Source organism: Giraffa tippelskirchi, chromosome 8, assembly GCF_054371585.1.
Source record: "Giraffa tippelskirchi isolate mGirTip1 chromosome 8, T2T-mGirTip1v1.2.pri, whole genome shotgun sequence".
Lineage (NCBI taxonomy): Eukaryota > Metazoa > Chordata > Mammalia > Artiodactyla > Giraffidae > Giraffa > Giraffa tippelskirchi.
Window position 1 is genome coordinate 96232782 of NC_137282.1, and position 20255 is coordinate 96253036.

Genomic DNA, 20255 nt, shown 5'->3' on the forward strand with positions numbered 1-20255 from the left:
AAGATGAGGTCCAACAAGATAAACTGCACATAGCTGCCTTGATAGGTACAGAGCTCTAGATGGGCAGAGCTCCCTTGTCTGACATGAAAGTGATCAGAGACTACCTTTTTAATCACCTAAGTTTGCTTTATTTCCAAACTTTGATTAAAAAAAAAAAAATACACCACTTAACCTAAGGTTGACCCTTTTAAGCACACAGGCTTAAAAAAATAAAAGCTAAGAAACAGAAACTGAAAATGTTAAAAATAAAATAAAATAAAATCTGAGCAAAACCAAGTAAACATCACGGACATCTTGCTGCTAGAAAAATCCTTGACCCCATAAGTGTGTCTTAAAATCTTGTTCAAAACATATTTGGTTTTCTTTTGCTTTTGCATCAAATGTGAGTCATCATAGCCAGCGTGCAAAGATCACTACATTTTAAATAATGATCCCTGCATTTACTTGGCATTTTCTCAGGCTGTGCCTCAGCATTTCTGCCTTTGCAATTCTGATGGACTTAGAGTTTAACATATTTGGGCAGTTTGTTGGACTCAAGGCAACTAGGAGCCACATTAGGATAGAAGCAAAAACTTTCCCTCCATCACCTTACACCTGAGTAATTCCCAGTCCCAGAGTGGTCTTCCAGCTCCAGCATCCTATCTAAGCCCCAGATCACAGCACCTTTCTAGCCCATGATATGCTTCCTGTAGCTGTGCACACAACTTGAGGAACCTACTTGGCCCTTCTTTGATCAGATTTACATTCCACAATATTCAGAGTTCATAGTGAGAAACAACATTAAAGACTTCTTTCTTTCCCAGGTCATGCTGCTTTGCTCCTATCCACTGGTGATACCCTCAGGTCAAGAACCACCCAGCACAGGAGTGGCTAGCAACTCTGGCTGTACATTAGAATCCCCAGCAACACATTTTTGTAAAACTGCAAATACCTGGAGGTCACCCTAGTTCATCTGAAACTGAACTTCTGAGGATAGAGTAGAGAATTCAGCGGTTCTCAGAAGCTCTGCAGGTGGCTGTGATGGGTAGGGAGGTTGAGAATCTCTAACCAAAACAGGAAGTCAGTTTGCAGCATCGGGCACCATGCGCCAAGGTTGGCCAAGCTCAAGGTGAAAGGTAGAATCCCTCAAGCCATGTCACGGGCCCCAATAAATGACCCCAATAAATGACCCCAATTCATCACTAAAGGGGAAGAAGTCCTTTCCTCGGCTAATCTAGATATCAAACCCACACAACTCATTTCTAACTGCAGCTACTGAAGGCCTGATCCATGCTCCAGTCAACTGCGTATCCTGAGTGCTCATCTTATCCAGCCAAACTCTGCTTCCAGTCTATCTGCAGTGACTACACCTGCACAACTAGACTTTACTGAAGAGTAATCTAAGTAACAGAGAATTGTATTCAGTAATGGCTCGTCAGTTCACTTCAGTTGCTCAGTCGTGTCTGACTCTTTGCAACCCCATGGACTGTAGCACACCAGGCCTCCCTGTCCATCACCAACTCCTGGAGCTTGCTCAAACTCATGTCCATTGAATCAGTGATGCCATCCAATCATCTCATCCTCTGTCGTCCCCTTCTCCTCTTGCCTTCAATCTTTCCCAGCATCAGGGTCTTTTCCAATGAGTCAGTTCTTTGCATCAGGTGGCCAAAGTATTGGAGTTTCAGCTTCAACATCAGTCCTTCCGATGAACACCCAGGACTGATTTCCTTTAGGATAGACTGGTTGGATCTCCTTGCAGTCCAAGGGACTCTCAAGAGTCTTCTCCAACACTACAGTTCAAAAACATCCATTCTTCAGTGCTCAGCCTTCCTTATGGTCCAAATCTCACATCCATACATGACTACTGGAAAAACCATAGCTTTGACTAGATGGACTTTTGTTGGCAAAGTAATGTCTCTGCTTTTTAATATGCTGTCTAGGTTGGTCATAACTTTTCTTCCAAGGAGCAAGCATCTTTTAATTTCATGGCTGCACTCACCATCTGCAGTGAGTTTTGAGACCCCAAAAATAAATTCTGTCACTGTTTCCATTGTTTCCCCATCTATTTGCCATGAAGTGATGGGACCAGATACCACGATCTTAGTTTTCTGAATGTTGAGTTTTAAGCCAAACTTTTCACTCTCCTCTTTCACTTTCATCAAGAGGCTCTTTAGTTCATGGCTCTTACTACTACTACTAAGTCGCTTCAGTCGTGTCCGACTCTTAGCGACCCCATGGACTGTAGCCTACCAGGTTCCTCTGTCCATAGGATTTTCCAGGCAAGAATACTGGAGTGGGTTGCCATTTCCTTCTCCAGTGCATGAAAGGGAAAAGTGAAAGTGAAGTCCCTCAGTCATGTCCGACTCTTAGCGACCCCATGGACTGTAGCCTGCCAGGCTCCTCCGTCCATGGGATTTTCCAGGCAAGAGTACTGGAGTGGGGTGCCATTGCCTTCTCCTGGAGATCACAGATCACCACCAGCATTCTTTATAAACAACAAGACCAGAGTACATGAAAATGGTCAAGATCTAGAAAGCAGGCAGATCACTGAGCTAGACATCACGCAAGAAAGATGAAAGAGGCAGAAACGACAAGATCGAAAGGAGAAGAACATACCTGGAGGCCCATCCTGGTACAATCAGAGTGGCAGACAAAGAATCAAGGCAGAGACTGTAGGAACAGGATGAAGAAGCAGAGTGGCATGGTGGGTACACAATTGGCCTCTGGTAGTAAACTGTGTGGATTGAACCCTGGCTCTGATTCATAATTTGGAACAGGTGGAAAAAAAACAAAACAAAACAAAATACTCTAAGCCTCAGTTTTCTCATCTGCAAAATGGGATAGTAAGTATGAGGATCAGCATAACAGCTGATACTCAATTAAATGTTAGCAATATCATTGTAAGAAAAAGAGGCAGTTCTTAGGACCAAAGATAGAGGCTTAGTCAAAAGGAAATAAGACGGAGACTTCCTTGGAGGTCCAGTGGTTAAATCTCTGCACTTCCACTACAGGAGGCCTGGGTTCTAATCCTGGTTGGGAACTAAGATACCGCAGGCTGCACACAAGACAAAAAAAGAAATAAGACAAAAGGCCTGTTATCCTGTTACAAGTCGGAGCAGACCCTGTAGCAGAAACAGAAGCCAGGTTACTGTGGTCATGGTGGCAATAGACAAGAGCTCTCAGTTCTAGTTTCTTTGTAAAAACAGGGTTGGACCCAAAGCCTTGGAATGAGTGGATAGTGTGGCCCTAGCTGCAAAGGTTAGAGGCGTGCAGGCAAGGGAGCCAAGCTGATCATTATATCCATCCATGGCTTGGCACAGGTTCAAAGCTGAGGGCACTCCCTGGGACTTCTACGGGTTACTTTCCTTTCAATCCACAGATCCTTCCCCATGTCGCCCTTACCTTCAGGAATTACTTAAAAAAAAAAAAAAACAACTAGTATTTTCTAACTCCAGCTGCAGGTTCCCATTTTAGCTTCTCTAGCACCTCTCCTGTTTTGCTTAGCCTCCCCACCAGCCTTCATTCTAGGCCCTTTAAACAGGCCCACGGAGTGCCCAGAGTCCAAAAGAAGGCTTTCTTCCCTACCCTTTCTCCCCACCCCCACCCGGTCCCACACCCTGCCCACCCCCAGCCAGCTGGAGTCTTATTAGCCTCCAACTCCACCCTATAAAGCCTTCATTTAGGAATTCTCATACATATTCCATGTTAATAACACCCACCATCTTCCCTGGAAAGTTCCCATTAGCTTTTCCTTAAGCTCTCAAAATACAGTAAGACTCCACATTCATGTCTTAACACAGAAACCTCTGTCCTGCTGGCTCTTCAGTTCAGTCATTAGGGAGAAGGGAAGCATTTGACAATACTCTGAAAACAAACCACATCAGGAAGTGGATAAATGGGGACATTTTTCTAAACATGTTTGCTCCTGACCCTCTCCCCTCCAGCCCCCCCAAGCTGACATACCCAGGAGACTAGACCTGCACTCTGCTTCTCATTGCAGCACAGAAATATTTGGGGGTCTGTCCCCAGGACAGACCAATAGAGCTATTCTCTTCCAGGACAAAGCTTGAGGCTTTAACCCTGTGCAGCCATTTCACAAACTAATGATAAGGCAGTTATGCTAACATAGCTCAGTCATGTCCGACTCATTGCAACACCGTGGACTGTAGCCTGCCAGGCTCCTCTGTCCATGGGCTTCTCCAGGCAAGAATATTGCAGTGGGTTGCCATTCTCTTCTCCAGGGGATCCTTCTCACCCAGGGATCGAACCCAGGTCTCCTGCATTGCAGGCAGATTCTTTACCATCTGAGCCACCAGGGAAGGCAGTTATAGATCTGTGGTAAGAGGAACCAAGCTAGAGAGCCCACATGAAGCCATCTGAGAGCATTACTGTGGCTCAAGATCAACAGGCCTCCATCGTAGAAGGTCAGAAGCTATAACACAAGTTATAGTGCAGATGTAAAATCTCATAACTACATTTGAAAAACAGCATCCATATGCCATATTAATGCTTCTAACAACGCAGTCTAGAAATGCTCTATCCTTTTACTTTGGACTGTAAGAATTATCTCCAAACATCATAGAACTTGAACTTGGGTTCTGGGCCAAGCAAAGAATAATCAATGTGAGAGGTTTTTTATTAAGTGATTAAAAAAAAGATTATATCAAGGATTGATGTTCCCTTTACAAGGTAAAACAATGTGAGTCCTCACCTAGCAAACATGATTTATATTACTATCTCATTTCAATTAAGATTAGTTTTCAGAAATCCTAGTACATATTCAACTTCTTCATTCTTATGTATTTGTTAAAGTATGATCATATATTCAATATAGCTTAACTCCAAAAATCTTAATATTTCTAATATTCAGAATTTAGCACTAGATAACCACATACTGGGAAAATACCAAAGAACTGATTAAAAGTTCACATTTCCTTGTTCATTTATTTAAAAAAAAAAAAAGATTTGGTATATGATAATAACATCTTTGGGAGGTATATTTTGCTTTTTTTTATGATTACTACACAGCTGGAAATCAATTTAATTTGCATGATCTCTTTTGCAGTTTCTTCTTTTGTTCTACAGATTTTCTTGATCTCCCGTGCCCCAAAATATTTTACTATTAAAATAGCTGAACTGCTATTATTTTTGAAAGACTTAACATAGAAGACTTTTAACAGTTATAGGAAGTTGAAGTTGACTTGAAAAGACATTATTGATTTCAATAGATTAATTATAATTTTAAATGACAGTGAAGAGCTGGGGAAGGAATTGAAGAGAACAAGAAGAATGTGAGAAGAAAGGCATTTCTTCAGTAAAACAATTTTTGTTATTTTTTAACCCAAAATTGAATTCACTTTTTATTCATTTTCACATTAAATTATAAACACATTTTGAGGTGTTATTTTTAGATCTTTTTAATTTGTCTAGTCTAATATACAACCTAAAAATTTTCCATTTAGGGTGTGACAACGCTTAAAAACAAAACCAAAACAAACACTTTTTCCTGTTCTGTGTAAGGTGGGTGGATCAAAGAATGTCTGGGCAGATAAGGGAGCTTCAAACTTTGGGCAGCCCCAGTTACTGAAGAGGATAAAAAGGAGAGTTCTTAACAATCATGTCTTTGGACAGTTTCTTGCCCGAAAAGTCAAGACAATTCTCCAAACACTTGTTGGTAAATGTTCAATTCAGTTTGCTACATTTCACTTCTTCACAGGCTTCAAAGGCTACAGATTTGAAACTTTATTGGGTGAAAAGGTTTTGAAACTCAAGTTTCATTTATCCTTGGCCAAGTCCAGCAGTCAGATTCCTGGGATGCAGACAGGGGAGGGTCAAACTGTTGAAATGGTTTCTGATGATTTCCTCATCACTCAAGCTCCCCAGAGAAGGAGTCAAAAATGGTTGGTGTTTTGTTTTAAGTATGAGTCTAAAATACAACCGAGAAGAGTTTTTATTTTTTTTTGTGTTTCAGCAGCCAAGACCTAAGATATTCTGATTCTGTAGATTGAGTCGTACCTTTCTTCTTGGGTAACTTCCATTTGGTTGGTTGGTTGACTGGTTTTTATACTGGGCACACTGATGCTTTGAAAGAAATCTGAGACTTGTTAGAAAGGAAAAAAGGAAAACAAGATTTTGAGTAGGTGAATTAACTATCTGGGCTTCTCTGATGGTTCAGCAGGTAAAGAATCTGCCTGCAATGCAGGAGATGCAGGAGAAACGTGTTCAATCCCTGGGTTGGGAAGATCTCTTGGGGAAGGGCATGGCAACCCACTCAAGTATTCCTGCCTGGAGAATCCCGTGGACAGCTATCTGTTCCTATGTAACAAATTACCCCCTAAACTTTTGGCTATAAGCCTTACAAAGCAAACCATTCAATATCACGGTAATCTAAGTCTATGCCCCGACCAGTAACACTGAAGAAGCTGAAGTTGAACGGTTCTATGAAGACCTACAAGACCTTCTAGAACTAACACCCAAAAAAGATGTCCTTTTCATTATAGGGGACTGGAATGCAAAAATAGGAAGTCAAGAAACACCTGGAGTAACAGGCAAATTTGGCCTTGGTGTACAGAATGAAGCAGGGCAAAGGCTAATAAAGTTTTGCCAAGGGTATGCACCGGTCATAGCAAATACCTTCTTCCAACAACACAAGAGAAGACTCTATACTTGGACATCACCAGATGGCCAACACCAAAATCAGATTGATTATATTCTTTGCAGCCAAAGATGGAGAAGCTTATACAGTCAGCAAAAACAAGACTGGGAGCTGACTGTGGCTCAGATCATGAACTCCTTATTGCCAAATTCAGACTTAAATTGAAGAAAAAGTAAGGAAAACCACTAGACCATTCAGGTATGACCTAAATCAAATCCCTTATGATTATACAGTGGAAGTGACAAATAGATTTAAGGGACTAGATCTGATAGACAGAGTGCCTGATGAACTATGGACGGAGGTTTGTGACATTGTACAGGAGACGGGGATCAAGACCATCCCAAAGAAAAAGAAATGCAAAAAAGCAAAATGGCTGTCTGAGGAGGCCTTATAAATAGCTGTGAGAAGAAGAGAAGCAAAAAGCAAAGCAGAGAAGGAAAGATACACCCATTTGAATGCAGAGTTCCAAAGAATAACAAGGAGAGATAAGAAAGCCTTCCTCAGTGATCAGTGTAAAGAAATAGAGGAAAACAATAGAATGAGAAAGACTAGAGATCTCTTCATGAAAATAAGAGGTACCAAGGGAACATTTTATGAAAAGATGGGCTCAATAAAGGACAGACATGGTATGGACTTAACAGAAGCAGAAGATATTAAGAAGAGGTGGCAAGAATACACAGAAGAACTGTACAAAAGAGATCTTCACGACCCAGATAATCACGATGGTGTGATCCCTCACCTAGAGCCAGACATTCTGGAATGTGAAGTCAAGTGGGCCTTAGGAAGCATCACTATGAACAAAGCTAGCGGAGGTGATGGAATTCCAATTGAGCTATTTCAAATCCTGAAAGATGATGTTGTGAAAGTGCTTCACTCAATATGCCAGCAAATTTGGAAAACTCAGCAGTGGCCACAGAACTGGAAAAGGCCAGTTTTCATTCCAATCCCAAAGAAAGGCAATGCCAAAGAATGGCATTATCCTCATCCAGGATTGAACCTGGGCCATCAGCAATAAGTGCACAGAGACCTAACCACCGAACCACCAGGGAATTCCTGACCCCTTAATTTATATTTCATATACCACTATTGATATTTCACACAGCCACAGAACCTGGGACACTCAAAAACTATTTTTTGAATAGGTGAGTTGAGAAATGTACACTTCAATGTACACTTGCTGTGCCACACTGCTACCTTTCGGCCAACAACTGGCAATATAACCATTTTATTAGGACTTCAGCATTTCTTTCTGCAATTATTTCATAGGAGTGATTTTCAAATGATGTTCTAAGGGGACCCAGATGGAGTGCCCAGAAGATACCTCCTCAACCCTTCTTGATTCAATCACAGCAGCTCCCCTGAAGTCTATTTTTACATGTTGGCCTTCCTTTGAAAAATAATTCTTTAACTAAAAAAGGCAGGGGGTGGGGGTTGTGTGTGAAACTAGACCTTTCTTATGCATTTTGTCTATGTTATTTTAAACCAAACATTAGAAAATGGAAAAATGAAACCGTGGATAGTGCTAAAAAGTACTATACTCTAAATTTAGAAATCCTTGGAGAAGCCCAAAGCAGTAAACACTTAATGTTAATTCAGTCATTAGGTTAAAGCTGGTTAACTTTGAAATCAAGTACACAAAAAATACACACGCAGGGACACACACACAAAAGACAGGGTAAAATATATGCAAAAATCTAGAAGTATGCAATTAAAGATTATATCTTAAAAATAAGTTCAAATTAATTTTTTTTAATTTTTTCTAGTTCTTGAAGAGTGAAGACCTTCTCAGAACATATGAGCCTATCTTTTGACCTTTCTGTCAATCTTTCCTATTAGTTTTGGGGTACAAATTACATAGAGAGGTAGAATCTTATCTGAATGTCTGTGAATTTTCTGGATCTATCATCTCATATCTAAAATTCACCACATTTCCATGGCTAGCCAGACCCTAGTCAAATACTGGAAGTGTTTCAAAGGGCCCTTTACAGCCATTGGGCCTTGACCTTAAGCTAGACAGACTATTTGGATTTCTAGCAAAGTAGACTTTCTTCACCCAAGTTCTCAAAAATCACAAGTTTCTCAGGTATCTTCTAATTTTGTGTGTTCTATCTTAGCACAGGGCAAAGGTCATTGGCCTTACCATTAGCTCCAAGTCTCAGTTGATTTTAAAGTACTCAAATATCTACACATTGACTCTAAAGTTTCATTAAGGTATATCATATCCTCTTAATTATTCCCATAGAAAGTAACAAGGAAAAAATTAATGAATTAGTCTAGACTTATAAGGGAAACAAAAACCTGAGCTATTGAATTACACTATCTAAAAGTGAATGTTACGGATTGATTCGTGTCCCCAAAAAGGTATTTTGAAGTCCTAGCCCAAATTATGTGACTTTATTTGGAAATAGGGTCACTGCAGACATAATCATAATGGAGTAGGGTGGGCCCCTAATCCAAAGATATTTTTTTAATCTCTTTTGGCTCCAATTATAAAGTTGAGAGACTTCCCATTAAAATCTAGATTCTAGCTTCTCTTAAATAAGAAAATCTGGCAGCAAACTAAAACTCAGGAGGATTACAGTCCTTCTGCATCTTATTTGCCTTGAATTATAGTTGTTTTTATACCTGCTTTACCCTCTTCCAAGGGCTTCCCTGGTGGCTCAGATAGTAAAGAATTTGCCTGCAATGCAAGAGACCTGGGTCTGGTCCCTGGGTTGGGAACATCCCCTGGAGAAGGGAATGGCTACCCACTTCAGTATTCTTGCCTGGAGAATTCAATGGACAGAGGAACCTGGTGGGCTACAGTCCTTCGGGTCACAAAGAGGTGGACACGACTGAGGGATTAACACACACATACCCTCTTTCAAACTTAAATAAATCTCACTTATCTATTCATCCCCTATCACAGCAGTTGTCAAACTTTAGCAGGCCCCAGAATCACCTGGAAGGCTTGTTAAAGCCAACCCACTGGCCCTACCCCAGGGCTTCTGATGCAACATGTTTGCGGTGAGGCCTGTGATTTGCATTTCTAGAATTTCCCAGGTGACACTGCGGCAGATGGTCCAAGGACCACACTTTGAGAACCACTGCCCTACAACACAATGTAGGGTCTTGCACATAAAATGGGCTCAATAAATTGCTCAATTATTATAATTATTGTATAGAGACTAAGAGGGGCTTCCCTGGTGGCTCAGATGGTAAAGAATCTGCCTGCAATGCAGGAAACCCAGGCTCAATCCCTGGGTCTGGAAGATCCCTTAGAGAAGGAAATGACTACCCATCCAGTATTCTTGCCTGGAGAATTCCATAGAGAGAGGAGCCCATTCTGCTACATCCATGGGATGGCAAAGAGTCAGACATGACTGAGTGACCAACAGTTTCATTTTCACTTCAGAGATTAAGAGCACACAAGTACCATTTGCAGCTTCCAATTTCATCACTATGACTTTGCACAAGTTACTGAATTTATTTATACCTCTAGAGCCCTCCTTGTTAAATTAGAAAAATAATAGCACCTGTGTACTCCAAAAGGCTGGTATCAGTATAAAATGAGATGATACAGGTAAAATACTGCAGCTGATCATCAGTGCTCAGTAAACATTAGCTATTATTGCTGCTGCTAAGTCACTTCAGTCGTGTCCGACTCTTAGTGTCCCCTTGGACTGCAGCCCACCAGGCTCCTCCGTCCATGGGATTTTCCAGGCAAGAATACTGGAGTGGGGTGCCATTGCCTTTTCCGTTAGCTATTATTACTATTAATTCTTTCTTAGTCTGTATGTTTGAAGCCAGAGTCTTCCTCTTATTTTCCTTTATGTAACCACCCCCTGGACCTTCACCATTATCTAAAGCTGTGCCTCACCCATAACAGGTGCTGAATAAACATTTCCTGAACAAATGGAGAAGCTAACACACACTCAAATTGTGTGGGCTGAATATGTCAGTTAGGACAACCAAGCTGAACTGACACTTTTCTAGAACCCTTATAATTCTAACACAAACCTGAATTAAAATGGGTATTCACCACATTAAAGTGTAAACTCAGAGATGATTGGTAAGTGTAATAATTCCCCAAAGGGGAATTAACAGCTCGCTTTTTTACACACACCCTTGGCGCCAGACACTGTTCCGTGTCCTCTGTGCTCATTCACCCATCGAATCAGGCCTCGTTAATGTAAAACCTCAAGTTGATACATCAGTTAGCAATTGCATTTGACTACTTGTGACAGACACCAAAAATAATCACCCAAACACACAAAGGAATTTTCTCTCCTAAGGAAAAACCAAAGGAGGCAGGTCAGAGCTGGTGTGACAGCTAAGCAAAATCTTCAGGGACCAAGGCACCTTCTCTCTTCCTGCTCCACAGCTCAACCCCCAGCTCTGTCTTCAAGGTCACCGTGGAGTCCAGCATGGCTAATTGGGGCAACAGCCTCATATCAGCTTTCCAGGCAGCAGGGAATCAGGAAGGGCAAAAGTATCTGCCCTCCCTTTACAGAAGGCTTCCTGCAAGTCCCACAGAATCCTCTGCCCAAGTCCAGTCAGCCGAAACCTGGTCACACGGCCACACCCACCCCAGGGGAAACTCGATCTTTGAGCTGAACCCATTGCCCCCCTGGGAAAGCCAGCTTCTGTTAGTAAGGAGGCAGGGAGAGCCGATCTAGAGAGCATTTGCCGTGTGTGTCTGCAACAGCTAACCCACGTACACACACACACACACACACACACTCTTCATCCTGGGCTCCCACTGAACAACAAATCACACGTTCGGAACACGTTTCAAGTTTGTTAGGTAAGTTACTGTGAGGGCAGGTTTCACTCACACATTTCTGCCGTCAGCTTTTTAATGAGGCAAAACATGAACCTTAACCATATCTCAGCCTTGGGGAAAGCAGCTGGCTCAGGCCTGCGTGCTGTGCGTGTGAGGAGTGTGAATTTGAATCACACACACACACACACACACACACACACACACTGTGATGATGCTGGCAGTGGGGATAAAAATAAATACCTCCCAACACCCTCCACATTGTGATCATAGAATTCAAACCTTGAGCCCGAGGGTGCTGAAAGCAAACAGCAGGAGAATGAACACCCTGTAACACCTCCTTCAAGAAAAGCCGATAGGATCTGCAAAAACAGGAGACATCTTTCAGCCGGAAACTCTCCATCTCTCTCCCTGTCTTTCTCCTCTCCCCCTCCCCACTATCTAAAATGTATCAGGGTTGCAGTTTTAATTAACTTTGTGACTTAAGTTGTAAAGCACCTGTATGCAAACACCCAAGAGCACCTCCTCCATTGAAACCCTCTAAGCTCGCAGCTAACCTGGATTTCCAGCTCCTCTGTGGTCGGAGCCTCACAAGGCAGACAAAAACTCCTTTATAAAAGTGCTCGGAAAGAACTGAACCCTGAAACGATAGGGTCTCTGTGTTCTTTGTGCAGGTAGGCAATTTCCCAGCAAGGTTTCAGGTTTTGCAGTTAGCTTTTGTAATGACAATAAAAGAGAGATAGTAACCTTTACAGTGAGTGGCAGCACCACGCTAACACTAGGCTGCGTGAAAACGGATCTCGTTACCTGGAGCCTCACATTGCAGCGGGGGGTTATTGTACAAAACTGGGTTCTGTTGTGGGCATCCAGGTAGCCTTTCTTCATTGAAGTAGGCCATTGCACCTGTGTGAAGAGAATTTTTTTTTTCCATTAAAGAAAAAATTCCCCCCCAGCAATTCAATTGATATTGAAAGTCACTTACTAAGTGGATTTGCTGTGGGATGGGGGTGGGGGAGGGGGGAATGGGCAGAGAGGAAGAAATCTTGCAAGGAGCAGGGCAAGCCTCCATAGGCTAAGTTACTACTAAGTATACTACTAGGCTAACTATACTACAGAGGCTAAGTTTCACCACAGGGTGAGACTGTTCAGGGATACCCTTGGTAGCTGTGCGTAACCTTTGGTTACCTGGATTAAGCCACTGGACTAACAGACTTTGGAAACTGCTGGTCATCGTCACTTACACTTTCCTGTGAAGAGAATGAATGCTATTAAATTAGGAACTGGTTGGGATTTACCTGGTCATTTGGTGGTTAGGACTCCATGCTTCCACTGCATCCCTGGTCTGGGAACTAAGATCCCACAGGCCGCAAAGTGGCAAATAGAAAAGAACTGTTTTCAACTCTGAAGACTTTCTTTTAACTTAGTTCATGGAACATGAGCACTGCATACAATTATACCCTACCTAATAAATACCAACATTAAAAATCACATTGGCAAGCAGAAAATCGTTCTTCGTGCTGAACTTCTGCTAGTATCACGTAAAGAGGATGGTCTTATCTATCGATATTAATAGACCTTCTCCACATCACCATGGAGAGATTGAAACTGTGTGGAAGAAGGGGTGGATGCTGGAAATTCAGTGTCAATAAAGGCTGCTCAATTGACAGATGTGTACTGAGGAAGACAGTCGTGCAATCAATAAGTATGTATTTATTGTATTGTATACCACCATAAGACACTGTTCTAGGAACTAACTAGACCAGTGCCTACCCTGGTAGAGCTCAAACCAACATTTCTTACTCAGATGCATGGGCAATTTTCTGCACTAGGCATCGCTGAGGCAAAAAGATCAGTAAATGCACAGCTGTTAATAATCCTCAGGTGTTTTACCCTCTAGCAAAGGAGATACCAATGCCATGTTAAGAGCTTTAAGGGGTACTGTCAGAGCTCAAAAGAGGTTGCATATGCATGTGAAGTGGTCTGAGACTAATAAACTTATAGAGAAAACCAAATGGGCACCAGTTGGGAAGTGGCTGAGGAGTTGCAGAAGGGAGCATGGTAAGATGAGACCAACCCAGGAGGGTGGTTTGGGACTGGTTAACTTTGAATTGGAAGTTTAGGGCCGGCAGCCCAGGTCCCTGCCACACTGTATAAATTCTGGCCGGGCCTAACAGGCCATCACTGAGGGCCAGAGCCCATCAGGACCATTTTAACCACATGTATGTGTCCTACTTCATCTCTGAGGCTTCCTAGAGACTGAAAAGTATATACCTCAGGGGTCAAAAGCAACCTCAAAGAAGTGTTGTGTTTGGCCTGCAAAGTTGATTTTTGTTGTTTTTTTTTTTTTTTGAGTCAACATTTCAAAATCAATGGAGATAAAAATTAATTTTTAAAATAACAAACAATAGCAACCAAAAACAATGTACCTGTGGCACTAAAATAAAAAAATTTAAAAAACAGGATGGGGGGACACATGTGTACTATAATAGTGTAATTAGCCTCCAATTAAAATTAATTAATTAATTTTTAAAACAAGAAAAAAAAAATCAATGGAGATTTCTGTCTTCTTTAAAAGAAACTAGGAGATATGGCAACATTAGGCCTGAACCATGGAAATTTGAGTCCAGAGCTTAAATTTCTGACCTCCACCTCACCAGCCAGCACAGGCAGGCCCTGCCTCCCCCACACACAGTCCCCACCACTTCCTGCAGCATCCTCTACTCTGAAGTCATCCATCAGCTGCCATTTCTTATGAGAGTTACAGCACTGGTATTTTATAATAAAGAAATATCTTCTTTTAATGTCACTGTCAAATATAGAGACATGACAGACCTGAAGGACTATGTATCAAGGTGAAAAAAAAAAATACCCAAATATCGTTTGCTTCATTCTACAATTATTTTTAGAGGACCTATTGTGAGCCAGGTACTGTTTTAAACACTAAGGATATAGGGGTGAGGGGTGGGAACATGTTCCTTCTGTGTCAAGCTGTTTCTTATTTGTGAGAGATAGACAATCATGAGAAATATAATTGCACTTCAGAGGGTGGTACACGATATGAGAAGATAAAAAAGCAAGGACAGGGTACTAGTGGAGGGTCGGCGGCGGGGGCGGGGGGTGATGGGTAGGGTCAGATGTGTTAGTCACAGAAGGCCGCTCCAATGAAGTGACGTTTGGACAGAAATCAGAATGAACTGGAGGAGTGAGCATTGAGATGTATTTCTTTGTGGGAGGGGAAAAAAATCTTTCACTGTATTTGATATGCAAAGGGTTTTAGTGTCAAAAGAGCCCACGACATTACTATGAAATAAACCAAGGTAAAAATTACCGAGCAGCACACAGAAAGCCTGAGGCCCAGTTTTCAAAAAGCCAGCTTTGTACATGAAGTGATTTTTAAGTTTATATTCATTTCACTGAAGACAAAAATTCAGTTTGATGCTTGTAATCAAATTACTTTGCAATCTTAGCAACCTTATGGAATAGGGAAGACTATCCCCATTCTGTAACAGAAAAGTAAGACAGAACATTTAATAAGAGTCCTTGCTCATGGCAGCATGGTTACTAAGTAGACAAGACAAGGCTAATCTGACTCCAGTCCCAGCATCTTTCCAAGGCTAGAGCTGTGATCCTCTTCCTCCTCTGCAGCACCTGTAACAAGGGCAGAGTGTGAGCAAACCTGGGGGAGGAAGTGAGGCGGTACAGAGTTCTAGAGGGCCGGAAAGTGTTTTTGAGCATTAGCTCTAGATACAAAGTTTCTCCATGATCTCATGTCATTTTTGAAATACAAACACATTTTACATCTGTTCCTTAATGTCTCTGTATTCTTTCTATTTGGGTCAAATAAACATACTACAAGAAGATGTGCTGATTTTTTTTTTTTGCCTTTTGCTTTTTTTAAATTGGAGTATAACCAGTTCAATCCCTGGGTGGGGAAATCCCCTGGAGAAGGAAGTGGCAACCCACTGCAGTATTCTTGCCTGGAAAATCCCATGGACAAAGGAGCCTGGTGGGTTGTAGTCCATGGGGTCTCAAAGAGTCGGACACGACTGAGCAACTAACTAGTACTACTATAATTGCTTTACAATGCTCTGTTAGTTTCTATTGTGAGGTGAACAAGTTATATTATACACATATACCCTCCCCCTTGGACCTGCCTCCCACCTACCCACCCCCATCCTCCACCTACATCATCACAGAGAACCGATTTGTCATTTTTACTGCTTAATTTTGCCTGTGCGTGTGCTAAGTCGCTTCAGTTGTGTCCGACAATTTTGCAACCTCATGGATTATAGCCCACCAGGTTCCTCTGTCCATGAGATTCTCCAAGCAAGAATACTGGAGTGGGTTGCCATCCCCTCCTCCAGGGGATCTTTCCAACCCAGGGATCAAACCCATGTCTCCTGAGGCCCCTGTATCGTAGGCAGATTCTTTACCACTAAGGTCGTGGTAGAGTTACCATCTACCACGCCCCAAATGCACTGAGTACCCCAGTTTAGAAAACAGGGCCAGAAGCCCTGCAGAATTAAGAGCCAGCAGTGGCTTGAAGATCTACCAGGGCTACAGACCATAATATTCTACATCAAATGCACAATTTTTAAGATACATAAAGCTGATTACAATATTTTTTACATCGCAATAAGCAAGCACGTATTACAAAGTGGTATTCAAGTATCACACATTCAGTTTACTTAGAGTAATTTTCAAGACGTTGTGCACATCTGGAGATAAAATAGTGCAATCTAAGAAAACTGTGGATGGCAAGATCCAAGAATGAAGTTACTATCATTGAACACAAATCAGTGGATTACCGAGACCAGTTTTCCTTTACTGCGTAATGTCATTTTTCATTAAGAGTAAAATGCAACGTTATTGCTCTGGAATGTATCACAAAGATGCTTCCAAGGGTTGGTGTCTCTGCTCTCTTCTAATCATAAACTGTTACATATGGGTTTCTGGGGTTCTATGGATCACACATGTAAAGAACTCTCCCTTGCCTTGTCTTTCAGTCTTTGTGTAATTGCAGGGAGTACTTATCAATTTTTAGCTCATCTGTAATGGAGAGATCCCCTTCCCTGACTTTTTCCTAAAGGACTCTATTTATACTGCACCTGGTATTTTACCCAATCTCCAAGGAAAAGGATAAACTTGGAAAGAGTCTTTCCTCAACCCATCATGCTTGCAAATGGCTGGCGTCAGTCCACATTATTTCCCTCACATTCCAACACATGTTGTTCCAAGGCATCTTTCTGTACCATGTAGGAAAAGGGCTCCACACGCCAAGAAACAACCAAGGAATCTGATACTCAATCCAAAGACCTTTGAAGAAGATGCTAATGTTGGTTCACTTGAACTAAAAGCTTCTAGAAATGAATCTGGGTGTGAGTTAGTAGTGGATTTAGAGGGAAGATGCAGAGCTGTCCTTCTAGGGCCCATTTCAAGGGAGGTGGTTGGGGGAAAGGCTTGTTTCATCTGCAAACCATTTGAGGAAGCAACTGAGAAGGCAGTTCTTTTTAAATGCTTTCCTGTGGCCTCTAACCCTCTGCTGCTTCCCTCTGTTCACTTCCTCCACTTCCTTATTTCTGTCCTTTAAAAGGACTGATGATGCAAATCACTTCAGCCCCCTTGCTCCATGGCCCTGGGTCAAGTTGTCCTTATCCGTCTTCCCCTCTGCTGGAACTGCCTGTCTCTAACATCTCTCTCAGGTCTACCCTTCCTACTGCAGCCAGAGAAAACTCAGCAAAGCACAAATCTGGTCCAGTCCCTCTCCTAATTAAAAGTCTCAGAGGCTTCCCATGCCTGCAGGACAGTTCCTTTTCATAGGACCTGGATTATATTTCTCTTCCACCTCCTGTGGTTCCCTGCCCCCTGGACTCCAGGCCCTACCCTCCGTCCACCTCACCTATGCACCTGCTGGCCTCTCCAAATGTAACCGCCCTCCCTTCTCTCTGCCTGTTTGGCTTATGCTTGAATTCCTTCACAATTCAGCTCCCCTCTCTCAAACATCCCCACTCCACCCCAGCTCCACTCAGAGCACCTCAAATGGAGCTCTAACTTAGCAAGTATATTTTAACTTCGTTTGTTCTACCACCTCTCCCCGGGTCCCACCATCCCACAGAAGATAAAAACTGGGTCTTCCTTTAAAATTCCCTCCCTCAGGGGCACTAACTCCCCTACACATCCAATCTACCCTGCCTTGAAGAAACCCCAAGACTGGGAGCTGAGAGGGGCTGTAACAGGTGCTCAGGATGGGCCCCCAGGAGCAGCACTGGGGCCTGTCCACACAGCTGCAGCAGAAATTGTGTGAGCGGAGGGCACACGGCAGGGGTGTAAGATGTTTTTGCTGCAGCCACTCAGATCGGAGTAAACCATGGAAACTCAGAGTACGAGAGGATCGCAAAGGCCCTGGGCCCAGCCTCTCATGTAGGGCAAGGATGCTTTCCCAGATCACTGACAATGGGCAGCTTCTGCTCCTCTTCTCCCTTGACCTAGCAAAGTGTTATCACCAGACAGCTCGCTGCCTGGCATCTCTGCCTGCCTGTCTGCTCATTCACTAAGTGGTGTCTGACTCTTTGTGACCCCACAGACTGGAGCCCACCAGACTCCTCTGTTCATGGGGTTTCCCAGGCAAAAATACTGGAGTGGGTTGCCATTTCCTTCTCCAGGGGATCTTCCCCACCCAGGGATCAAACTCACATCTCCTGCATTGGCAGGCAGATTCTTCATCACTTTTCATCAAACAAATTGATCTGATTTTAATAATATTTAAAAATTAAATAAAGTAACATTGCATGTGTGCTAACTCGCTTCAGTCATGTCCAACTTAGCCCACCAAGCTCCTTTGTCCATGGGATTCTCCAGGCAATAACACTGGAGTGGGTTGCCATTTCCTTCTCCAGGGGATCTTCTCGACCCAGGGATCGAACCCGTGTCTCTTATATCTCTTGCATTGGCAGGCGGGTTCTTTACCACTAGCACCACCTGGGAAACTTTGAACACTTAGTATATGCCAAGTACTATACTAAGAGCTTGGCATGTACCATTTAATCTTCATAAGTACCATCTCTGGTAGATACAATCATCACCTCCATCTTCTAGGTGAAGACTGTAGCAGATGCTGCCTGTGCTTGCCCATCCGCTCCAGACCCCTCATTTTAGTGCAAGCTGGCAGACTTCCCTGTGCCCACACCTGCATCTCTGGGCCAGAGCTGAGTTTCCTGGACTATATTTGGCGAGATGTGCCAGAGAATTAACACCCCCTTAGAAGCATCCTTCAACCAATGGTCAAGAGGACTGCTCCTCAAGTGGATTGGCTCTGCAGTGGGTGGTCTACATTGGCTCTCAGAGTTCCCCAGTGGGGAAGTGAAGCTCTGGTCCCGCAATAGTAACAAACACACTTGATAACTCCGCTTTCATTGGCCATCTTCCCTTCATCTGCTCACTTCCCCATCATCCTATCAGTGTTTTCTGAAGATCACCTCCCAATATTTGCATTGAAACTGTGTCTACTTCTGGACAGCCTAACGAAGAGAGGGAACCAAAGTACAGAGATGTAGGGACACGCCCAGGATGATGTCTCACTCCAGGGCCCTCACTTGTCTCCACCAGCCTATCCTGCTTTCTCACCCAGGCTTCCCACTGGAGAAAGAAATGCCATCTTCTCCTTCCTCTATAACCAAACACATGAAGACAGTCCAAGCAGCTCCTAATCTTGCTCCCGTGACTGTTACAAATGTGGTTTCCGTGTGCATCACCCCCTCATGAGGCACCCTGTCTAGCTTCAAATTCTCCACTTACAATTAAACATATGAATTTTTTCTGCTTTAAACCTTTGATAATTCTATCCACATGTTTCTTAATCCTGTGTTATTGTAGAAGCAGAGAATTCTAGTAAGCCATTCAATTTTAACCCTATTTTAATATGAAAAAAAATTCTTAGAACTATTTCTATGTTCAAAATAGGCACAATGTTGAACTGATTACAGTGAATCTTATTAAATATGGCAATATCAGTAATGAGTATTTAATAAGTTCTCATAGATTTAGCAAGATATAAATATTGAACATCTACTATTTATTCATTAACAAAATAACAATGAACACTCTAATAGACTCCTACTGTGCATCTTACTCAATGCACCCTCATCCAGAGGTCCTGGATTTTCTTTTGATATAACTTCTCTAGCATCTTCTGCTGCTGCTGCTGCTTCTGCTAAGTCACTTCAGTCGTGTCCGACTCTGTGAGACCCCATAGACAGTAGCCCACCAGGCTCCGCCGTCCTTGGGATTCTCCAGGCAAGAACACTGGAGTGGGTTGTCATGTCCTTCTCCAGTGCATGAAAGTGAAAAGGGAAAGTGAAGCCACTCAATCGTGTCCGACTCTTCGCGACCCCATGGACTGCAGCCTACCAGGCTCCTCCGTCCATGGGATTTTCCAGGCAAGAGTACTGGAGTGGGATGCCATTGCCTTCCTCCTAGAATCTTCTAAATTGGCTATAAATAAAAATTCAGGTCTCAGAGATGAACTCAACAGAAAGTACTCCCAGAAGTAAGCACTTCAGAGCAGGTTGTGTAAAACATCTTTGATAAGTTTGAAGTTCTTGAGCTGGAATCAATCTAGGAATCAATCTAGGTACAAGGAATCAATCTAGGTACAATGTGTGTGTGTGTGTGTGTGTGTGTTAGTCGCTCAGTCGTGTCTAACTCTTTGCAACTCCATGGACTGTAGCCCACCAGGCTCCTCTGTCCATGGGATTTTCTAGGCAATAATACTGAAGTGGGTTGCTGTTTCCTTCTCCAGTGGATCTTCCCAACCCAGGGATCAAGCCCAGGTCTCCTGCAGTGCAGGCACATTCTTTACCC

The 20255-nt window shown here is 42.8% G+C and overlaps 1 protein-coding gene across 21 annotated transcripts in view; it reads right to left on the bottom strand.

Moving 5' to 3' along the window:
- Positions 1-20255, bottom strand: part of LOC145516574 (uncharacterized) — a 291214-nt gene that overhangs the window by 236314 nt on the left and 34645 nt on the right. For 5 of the 21 annotated variants that reach the window (XR_014061498.1, XR_014061493.1, XR_014061491.1 and 2 more), the window contains exons 5-6: positions 12582-12643; positions 11679-11758 (exon numbers count right to left, since the gene is read on the bottom strand). The exons of 3 other annotated variants lie outside the window; for them this stretch is intronic. Coding sequence is in view for 8 of the 18 variants with exons in the window: in XM_081517909.1 (XP_081374035.1) it covers positions 11679-11758; positions 11954-12036; positions 12204-12281 (241 nt within the window). In the remaining 10 variants the exon portion in view is untranslated. Of the gene's footprint in view, positions 1-5285; positions 5906-5994; positions 6080-11639; positions 11759-11953; positions 12037-12203; positions 12300-12581; positions 12644-14724; positions 15045-20255 lie in introns of those variants that run through there. 13 more of the 21 variants (XR_014061504.1, XR_014061495.1, XM_081517913.1 and 10 more) reach the window with 7 other exon arrangements.